Source organism: Porites lutea, chromosome 2 (genome assembly GCF_958299795.1).
Source record: "Porites lutea chromosome 2, jaPorLute2.1, whole genome shotgun sequence".
Classification (NCBI taxonomy): Eukaryota; Metazoa; Cnidaria; class Anthozoa; order Scleractinia; family Poritidae; genus Porites; species Porites lutea.
The window spans coordinates 31,180,736-31,190,889 of NC_133202.1; the positions used below are offsets into that span (position 1 = coordinate 31,180,736).

The following is a 10,154-nucleotide window of genomic DNA, read 5'->3' on the forward strand; positions in this document are numbered from 1 at the left end:
ACCAATGAGCCCGGCACCACTATGGGGGTCTTGTTTCTTTTTGTTCTCCCTAAAAAAATCAGTCATATTACACCCCTACCTCCCTATAACGACCACCTCCACAACGGCCACTTTCTTCTGTCCGCAATGTGACCGTGGTTGAGAGGTCGACTGTATAATGTTTTAACAAAACGAGAACTCGGTAACGTTTTCATGGAATTAAAAGGTATAGCTGTTAATTGCATGTGGTCTAATTTGTGTTAAATCTGGACCAAAAATGGACCAAGTCATTGTACAAGTTCATCCTTCACAGATGAATATTATGGCACGGAAACTTACGGGCAACAAAAAACGTGCAACTTGTTTGGCAACATTGCTGCAAAACGAGTTGAATAGCGATGTTGCGAGTTTTACCTCCCACATCAAACCTGTCTTGCAATAAATCAGGTTGTTAACAGGTTTGAACATGGGTGGTGAAACGCGCAACATCGCGATTCATCTCGTTTTGCAGCAATGTTGCAGAACAAGTTGTACGTTTTTTGTTGCCCGTTTTTCCGTACCTTTAGGTGCTCATCAACAACATTAAACGTAAAAAAGGAAAAGTAATAAATGAAAGAATGTGAAGGATCCTCTCAAGATGATAGGGTCTAATTTTTGCATATCAAATTAAGGTGAAAAGATATTTGCCTCGCGTCGAATGAACCTCTGCACAATTCTAATCCTTACATAGTATTTGACAACAACTTTGCACTCTCTCAAGGACATAAGATTAAAGCGGAAGAAACGGCCTTACAACCTGAGAACATATGCCAAGGTGAGTAGCAAAAGAATGATTTACTAGGACGAACTGTTTCAATGAATCGAAGTAGAAAATTATAATTCTTTTACTGCTTTGTATCGCAGTTTTTATGGGCTACAGATGTGAAAGAGAAGCATTATCATGCAAAACTTAAAAACAAAATACTCCATGTTAATATATATTGTAAAAAGTAATTACAAAGAAGGTGTAATCACAAAGCGAGTATTTTGTTTGTCCCTGAGGAAACTTGTATTGTAGGATAGTTTGTTCAGGTGAGATAAGCGATGAAAAGAACGAATTGTCTTCTAACTCACAGTGTTTTTCCTTTCTTTTTCCTTTATCATACCCCTTTTTCATTCCGGGTGTATGAATAAAAGCTACACTATATAACGCGCGCTCTTTCAACCTCTGTTTTTCGGGAAAAATCTTCATTATGGTTTTCACTCGGGCCTTTCTTCTTGTCATTGTGGCTTTTTCAGTTGATGCTCTGAAATGGAGTAACTGTGGTAAGCTAAATAATATTTTTTTACATATTATAGTCAATCTTAATTTCTTTTTTACTCATTAATCGATCCGTCAAGAGTTCACGGGTTTTATTTCCTGTTAGTGTGAATTTGCATTAAGTATTGCTGCTTGTTTATGCCCTAACCCTAACCTTACCAAACACGATTAGCTTATAATTTATAGGAAACATACGTTTCAAGCTGTTTCATGAAACGGTATTACGCGAATTTCAAAAAATTAGCATCGCGTTAATTTTCTTCGGCAAACGTCAATTGTCGTGCGATTAATTAAGTGAAGCGTTTAATATTATTTTTGCCCAAAATTCTCGATACAATTTGACATTCTTGACACGCCTAAGAATGAAAACCTATTAAGAAGGAGGAGTATTTTATCAGGTTGGTGATCCACCAGTATTCAGGAAACTGTGAAGAACCCTCGAATTGGGCAGATTTCTTCGCTTGACCCCTTTCGTTCGTTTAGGGAAAGTACCGACCACGAACTAAGTTTCCATTTCAGTATCAGTACGTTTAAATTTGTTCCTGTTGTTCCAACCGCAAGTTTTGTCTTTTGTGAACATAGCGTTATTTTTTAATTCGATTCTTAAATTTCAAATACTTCAATTCCGTCATAGAACGTTAATTTCCTATAATAAGGTACTTCCTCATTCCGCGAGGGTTAATCATAGCAAGAATTTTACCAACGATTTTCAACATTTCTTTGCAATTGTTTCTAGTTCACTGCAGGCTTAATTTTCTTGTTTCCACTTCCGAGAATGTTCCTCAAAACTGACCAACAAAAAAGTTCATCTGTTTGTATCTTTGAAGACAGGGCCCTTATGTCCGTTTTTTTTTTCATCGCACGAAAGATAAAATTATGATATGGTCCACTTATATCGTGATCCAGAGGTCCTCACAAACAACCAGGGTAACCAAAAAGCTTACTAGAAATGGATATTATGCGAAACTTTCGCAAAATGGGGAGTACAACTTCAAACCTTACCAACCCATCCCTTATTTGCCAAAACGTTAATTTGTTTCCTGTTTTGCTTGAACAGATGGTAGCTCTCCTATACAAATAAAGGACATTAGCCTCTCTCCACACCCTGTGATCCTTCGAAAGGGGGCAAAAGTAACGTTCAGTGGAAAGTTCAAGGTAGAGAGTGCTGTTGGAATTAACTATAAAATCGACGTTACGTTGAAGCGAGAGGGCTGGTGGGGGATATGGATTCCAATCCCTTGCTTCGGAAAGTGGTAGGTAAATTAAAATTAAATCGATCAGTTACAAAATAACAACAAAAAAATGAGAGAAAAGACGTTGGTTATATTTTCACACCGAACAAGAGACGGAATAGAAAAATTGTATATGTTAATTCAGAGTTATTTTTAGAAGCAAAGGTGGTGCAGTGGTTTTGACTGAGCACTTGCCTCCCACGAATGGACTCCGGTTCAAATCCTGCGGTCGACGCCATATGTGGGTTGATTGTTGGTTCTCTCCCTTGTTCAGAATTTTTTTTTTTTAAAAAAAATCAACACTTTCACCTACTCCCGTTTGATCTTGATCATGAACGCACGGACACGATTTAATCCCATGTCAGCGAAGCAGATTCCGAAATCAGCGATTAGGGGAATTTTTGTTTCTGGAATCCGTAATCCGGAAAACTTTGTTTGTGGAATCCGAAATCCTGGGCTTTGGAATCCGGAATACAGCTTAAGGAATCAGGAATCCCACTATCGATTAGAATCCAGAATCCAAGCTCCACTGAAAAAAATCCGGAATCCAAGGCGTACCGTGATTCCCTTACATGCTGTTCGAACGATTAAACACGATCGAGTTCTTAAGAACTCCATAATGCTTCATGGTTAAAAAGAAAACTACAATTTTTCTCTATTGCTACCTTTTAAAATCCCTAAATTGATGATTCACAGAAGGGGTCACCCATTAATGGACTTGTGGAGAAAAATATATTTAAAACATTTTTCCTTTAAAATTGTTACAAATTTTCTTGTGAGTAATAATAACTGCGTGCTTTTCTTTACAGTACTCATGACATCGGATGCAATCAATTAATTTCCTTGCTAGAAGGAGAAAGATGCCCTCTCCGGTCGCCAAAAGAGTACATCGTGAGAAAACAGGAGCACGTTTTGCCAGACGTCAATATTCCTTCATTTTTGACTAGTGTAAGTATCTATACAATGAATACACACCTTAAATCACTCCCTCAGCGGGATGACGTTAGAGAGCTTTAGGGGAGAACGACGAGGACGACAATTAATTTTACTTTTTCACGCCTATTCTCTATACTAAAAATAGACACTTCGGAAAGCATAATTGTACTTTTTTTAACCACAAAAGTTAGTTAGCTTATTTCCGTTGAAGGTGTTAAAGCCCTCTCCCGATCGCTAAATGATACAATTCCTAACATTTGATAACTCGTTTTCGCCACTACGACATAGAATGACGATGGCTATCACGTTCACATTTTCCCACGAAAATGACGTTGGTTCGCACGCTCGCGCTACTCAGTATTGATCGTTCTCGTAGTAGTCCTTGTCTTAGAATCTGAAGATCTCTATCAAAACGGGGAAGGGAAAAGTGAAAAAAAAAAAAAAACGAAAACGAAAAGTAAAAATAAAAATAAAAAATGGTAACAGAAGCTAACTCGAACGGCCTAGCCCTATCAATAACTCCATGTCCAATTCTCTGCTTAGTTCTAGTTTTTAATTTTCTCGTTCTGCGGTACCTGTTTGCTTTAAATCAGATACGAGTATTTTGATATAGATAGACATAAAATAAATGTACATAACAAGATAGATATATATATATAAAATATTTTTTCTACATACAGGCTTCAACATTTTATATTCGTTATTAGTGTAAGAGGTTACTACACAGTGAGAGGATAATTATGTGTTTGACGTATGTTATGACACATTTGACTTCAGCCCTCAGACACCTTATTTGCTATCCTTTTGTATTACGTATTTTAGGGCACGTACAAGGTTCAGGCAGATCTGAGAGATAAAGCAAGCAACAAGAGGATTTCTTGTGTAGAGGCCGTCGTGACAATAACTGAATAGCTGAAGAATGTCTTTGTTGCTAACGAAAAAAAGGAAATTAAAGGCTCTTTAAATTGAAATATCAGAATTATTCAGTTATTTCTTGTCATTGTGATCTATCATCTTTTGGTCGCCCAAGCTGTATTTTCGATCCTTGTTGCCATTTGCCTCTGGATACTGTTTAGCGCACTTATAACAACCTGGATTTTCCCCGGGTATTCACAAATCTTCTCTTTTTTTTCGTTGTCTTTATTTTTTTTTCAATGTCTTCTGTGAAGTTTGGTTATAAAATATAGAACTTTAAAAAGTTCTTATCTTCTAAGAGGGGACATGATATCACTCCGGTAACTATAGGCATCATTACCACACCTAAATGTTGTTCTTTTTGCTTTCGCTACAACTTTCGCGCCATAACTCAATCGGGAAAGTTTACCACGCTGGCTAGTAATGGGCTAGTAATGGCTAGTCTCCGTAGCAAGCGTTTCCGCGTGTGTCCGTCGAAAAAATTGAAACTTCCAAAGAAACAAAAATGGCAGCTCGTAGTCACGTGACATACTTGACTGTTTGCAACTCTCAGTCACGTGGCCTACATAATGGGAAAACAACAACAACAACAACAACAGACATGGAAGAGCATGAGGAAATGAGCTGTATAAAATGATCGAAGGCCAGGCCTCTGACAGCCTCCTCCCTAGGGTCTTTTCGTTTCCTGATTGGAAAGCGAGCCGGGAAGACTCTGTGGAGTGGGTGAATGTCAAAACGGCTACGATTTTATGGGTTTAATTTTGGAATGTCTACATAAAAATCGTTACACCCATTATTTGTCTTTTATAAAATAACTAAGACAGTACGCGCGCTCTGATTGGCCGAGAGGAGTGTTTGCATGAGAGTATGTAAACATGGTTGTGGCGTCAAGTTGTTTGGCTTTTCGCGCGCTAATCACGCAAGCACGAATTTGAAAAAGTTTTCGAGTTCAAAACTCGACAAGTTTTAGTCCATGGGCCAATCCTGATTTTGGTACCAATTCGAGGGACAAAGGATGATTGCTGCGAATTGATAGCACATAAGGTGGAGATTGAAAATTTGTATGATAACCTTTCTGTAGGAGTAGCTTTCAAGATATTTTTTTCATGTAAAAGTGCCAGAAATGACCTTTGAGGATACTAAACGTGCACTTAAAATGTACTATATCTTTTGTAGTTTAGTTTATTATGAGAGACATGAGAATTTTTTTCTTGCATTTTTCTATCGCCAAAATATTACTTGTTCTGAATTTAACCAAAGTAGAGCGTAGAAAATTCAAAAGTAGCGTCCGAATTGCATTATGGGTAAAATCCAAAATGGCGGCTAATATGGCAAGGGTAGTGGGTTCTTGATTTGCCGGTTTAATAGCCATTTTACCATATAAAACGCAATAATTTCAAGAAAAGTCAGCAAAATCATCTAGTTAATAAAGCGCTAAAACTTTTTGAGGTAAAAGTCTTTGAACTTTTGACTTAATAAACAGAATTTTGCAAATACTTACAGTTCTTGTACAATGTTCACTTCGATAATCCGATATGTATTTTGCTCATATCAATCATAAACATCTGTTTATATATTTATAAATTTTGAAATAAAATCTAATTTTAGGAATGATCAACCTGTTGCAGTCAACATTATTTGAATTATCGGTTATTCGGTAATGAAAACTCAATATGATATGCCAATTTTTAATACATAGATACATTTGGTTTATTTAAACACGATAAAATCATCAGTCTGAGAAGGTTCAGTGAAGTAAAAAGGATATAAAGACTACATACACCTGAATGGCTTACATGATTGCCCTGTGCTGGGAAACAGAAAACTAGAAAGCTAACTGGTTTACTTCCCTTTTGAAATGACATAGCGATGTTATTCTTCGTATGTTTTTTGTGGTAACTCATTCCAAATCATGGCACCGCTATGAAAAAAAAAACTTTTGGAAGTCCAGACTTTCGTAAATTATAATATACCGTATTTGCTGTTATGTCCCTGTTTATTGCATTTGCATTGCGACTTAAACGCTGAAAAATCTGATACAAAAAGGGTCCTCATCTAAGAAGGAGTGTTGATGATGCTGAGGAGTCAAATGCAGTCAAACGTTTCTGCAAGAAGAAGTGGATCATTCACTGTACCGACGATAGCAGTGATTTAGTTAATCCTAAAGACGAGGATTCGTGGAAAACCTTGCTACGTGCAGCACAGATTAGAAATCACCAAGAAATCGTACAACTTTCGAAGTCTTTAAGAGACGATGAAGTTTCGCTCATTTACTACCATCGTAAGTGTTGAAGCACTTTTACAATGAAAAATGTATTAGATAAATTATCCCAGCAATCATCCAATAGCCAGACTCACCAGGAACAAGTGGCTAGGAGAGTCTCTATTCGAGGATCTTCCAATATTTCCACAACATACGAGCGCATTTGTATTTTTTGTGAAAAGCCAAAATATTTCAAGGGTACAAGGACCATTGCCGAGATATGCGTGCAGATAGCTCTATCAGAAAGATTGCTACACAAAAGAATGACAGCAAGATTCTTGCCCTTGTGTCGCTCGAATTAGTTGCAACAGAGGCTTGTTATCACAGGACATGCTACAGGAGCTGCACTAGACCAGAAGCAAGCAGCAGTGTGAATCCTGATATGAGCAGTGAATCTTCGGATGATGAATATGCCCGTCTAGGGTCATTTGCTTACTAGATGCTTTTTGACTTTATAAGATCAGATGTGATAGAAAATTAGAAAAACGTAAGGCTGCTTGAGATGATCCAGTTACTTGTAGAGTATCTAATGTCATTAGGGGCTAAGGAATGTAAGCCATCAACAAAGAAGCATATCAAAAGGAACGTAGAAGCAGAATTCAGTGAATTGATCAAGTTTGAAAACTTGCTAAACAGCAACCGTGTATTCCTATACCCTGCTAGCCTAACGCCAGTGCAAATCGCCAGAAATGTACTAAATATCCTTATGGCAGAAAAAGAAACCAAAGGTTCAACAATGAAGATCTCCAATATTCAGAAAGCTGCGGCTGACATCCGCGATGCTATTCTAAACAAAGAAAGCAAAATGTCATGGCCACCGCGCCCTTCAGAGCTCAATGACAGTGCGTTTTTGCATACCTTGCTGACTGGCAGCAAATATTTGTTAGAGATAATCTTCTTAAAGAGTCCAGCGGTTGATGAAGTCGTTCGCGCAAGACCTGTTATTTGGAGTAACCAGAGGGAGGATTAAGCCACCTAAACAAATTCTTCTGTGGTATGCTGTAAAAACTCTCACAAACGATGCAGAGCTAGTGTCTATACTAAACCGTTATGGTCATGGTATTTCTTATTCCCAGCTTGAGTATGCAGGTGAGCGTCAAGGCCCTAAGCCAAGAACATATGTTGAAGTAAATTGCCAGGAAGCGTTAGAAAATACCCGAAGGAAAAACCTTTTGTGGGTTTTAGTGCGCCTTCTTTCATTTCTCTCACGCAGCCAGATCGGATTACAGCACATTGATTGTGGTATTAGAAGATACAGATGTATTTATTCTTTGAGTGTCATTCAAGTACTTAATTCCGTCTTCAATAGTTTTCAAGTGTGGAACACAAACAAGAGTTAGATACATCAGCATCACGAGTATAGTGCAAGCCATAGGTCAAAATTTACGCTTATACTGGTTGCGACACAGTAAGTGCTCTTTCTGGACGGGGTAAGATTGGTGCACTTTGAATTGTCAAAGAACAGAGATCCTTTCAGGAAATGTTTGACCTCTTAGGAGTGAAATGGGAATTCTCAGATAATCTATTCCAGATGCTTCAGAATTTCACCTGTCGTATGTACAGTTCCCGCCCAGGGACAAACAGCATCAATGAGCTAAGATATAGATTGTTCTGTCCAAAGAGATGTAACATCGAGTCCGACCAACTACCACCTTGCGCTGATTGCCTGTATAAACATGCGTGTCGAGCAAACTAGCAAACAGGAATGTGGAGGCGAAGAATTGAGAACTGCCCTGAAATTCCGAGTCCCTTAAGACATGGCTGGATTCAGGATGAGAAAAAGTTAGGGATTGATTGGTTGAGTGGTCAGCCGGCTCCCGCAACAGTTTTACAGCTACTTTCTTGTTCTTGCACCAAATCTTGTATAGGCTCCCGAACTATAGCTGCCTTGCGAATGGTCTTAAGTGCACAGACAAGTGCCGGCTCTCCAATTGTGACAACAGGCGAGAAAAACAAGCTGTCACAGTAGAAGTCGATGCTGACGAGGACTAGAATATGTGGTCTGATTCTGTTTTTCAGCATTATTTCCTTTGGCTGTCGACATGATAAATAAAATGTGTGTGGATTTATTGACCGCAGAAGAATATAGTCATTGTTAGTCGTTGCTACATTTAAACATATGACTTGCCAAATGTACACCCAAAATACATAAAAACAAGTGGTCACTGTAAGAGGAATTATAACGTTTTGTATGTCAACCTCGGATGTCCAAAAAGCATGACTTCACAGAAAAACCACAATTAGTACCGGTACTTTTGCTAGAGATATGGAGAAATCTCTAGCAAAGCGGAAGAGTTTGTATCTATGGTGTTTCAGTTTACAGCTTTAAGAGCAGCTTCTTTCACAGCTTGAATGTGGCGATTTTGCATGTTCCTTTCAGTTTTGATCGTTTTTGGGCACTTTAGGGGACAAAATTGGCATGTTTGGAAATCAAAGATGGCGGATCCAATATGGCCGCCAAAAAGGTAATTTCATATTATAGCAGCGCCATAGGTAGCTTTAACACCTGAGTCAAGCTAGTATCCAGTTGTTATCTAGAACTATCATTTAACAGATTTTTCAAACAATTAATCTTCATTACTTTAGTTTTTATCGACCCTCTGGTTCAAAAGGCTACTTTTCTACGTTACCATGGCAACCAAAACCAAAATCCATCTAACTTTGCTACAAAAGCCTCGAAAATCACTTGCAAACCAGTGGTACCATTTAATCATCTAGACGTGCCCCATAACATGAGTAAAAACATGAGTAAAAACTTATGTACGTACATTTATTCGACATTGTTGAAAGCTGAGTGACGTCACTTCATCACGTGATAAACCCTATAAAACTACTAATTTGACGTGGTTATCATACATTAAAATAAACTAGAGGAGTCATAGTTTTTAAAAATATAAGCCACTCTTTGTCCCTCTTTTTGGTACCAAATCATCAAATTTGGGGTCCTGGCCCATGGACTATTTACTTTATTTACTCATTCCTTCGTCGGCTGAAACATGGAAAATCGTTACAAAGAAGGTGAGTCAATTTTTCTTCACTTAAGCTGACATTTTAAGCGAGAAAAATCCGTATTTTGCAAAGCATCTTTTTGCAAAACAAGAACTGATTACGCGTGCAAGACTTCGTGGGCAAGATTTTGCGACTAGTAAGAATTTTTCTTTTAATCAATTCCATACGAAGAGTTTTGCGTTTTTTTCTAGGAAAAGTTATTTTATAAAAGCAATAGAAAACTTTTTTCCTGTGTTTGCATAGCCTGATATAAACACTCGAGGCGTTGGGAGAATTCTCGACGGTTATGCAAACCCTCGACTTCGTCTAGGGTTTGCATAACTGTCTCGAATTCTCCCAACCCCTCTCGTGTTTATATCAGGCTATGCAAACACAGAAAACGTTTTCTATTGCCTAAATGAAACTATGGTATTTTTTAGGGTTGTATCCCATAATTTTGGCATGATAGGTTCACGTTACCCGGCCCAGTCTCCCACTGTGAATCACGCTGTCAACCTTCACTCGGGTGGACATTACGTGA

General features: G+C 38.1%; 1 protein-coding gene across 1 annotated transcript; it reads left to right on the forward strand.

Annotated features, from left to right (window-relative positions):
• The first annotated feature begins 1,148 nt into the window (after nucleotides 1-1,148).
• Nucleotides 1,149-4,404, forward strand: LOC140926831 (ganglioside GM2 activator-like). Its single transcript, XM_073376516.1, has 4 exons — nucleotides 1,149-1,284; nucleotides 2,337-2,532; nucleotides 3,321-3,459; nucleotides 4,270-4,404. The coding sequence occupies exons 1-4, from the start codon at nucleotides 1,212-1,214 to the stop codon at nucleotides 4,357-4,359; spliced, it is 498 nt and encodes a 165-aa protein (XP_073232617.1). The 5' UTR covers nucleotides 1,149-1,211; the 3' UTR covers nucleotides 4,360-4,404.
• The last annotated feature ends 5,750 nt before the right edge of the window (nucleotides 4,405-10,154 follow it).

Coding starts and splice junctions, on each gene's coding strand:
- LOC140926831 (XM_073376516.1), top strand. CDS start 1,212: ATGGTTTTCACTCGGGCCTTTCTTCTTGTCATTGTGGCTTTTTCAGTT. Junction 1,285..2,336: donor TCTGAAATGGAGTAACTGTG/GTAAGCTAAATA, acceptor TTGCTTGAACAG/ATGGTAGCTCTCCTATACAA. Junction 2,533..3,320: donor ATCCCTTGCTTCGGAAAGTG/GTAGGTAAATTA, acceptor TTTTCTTTACAG/TACTCATGACATCGGATGCA.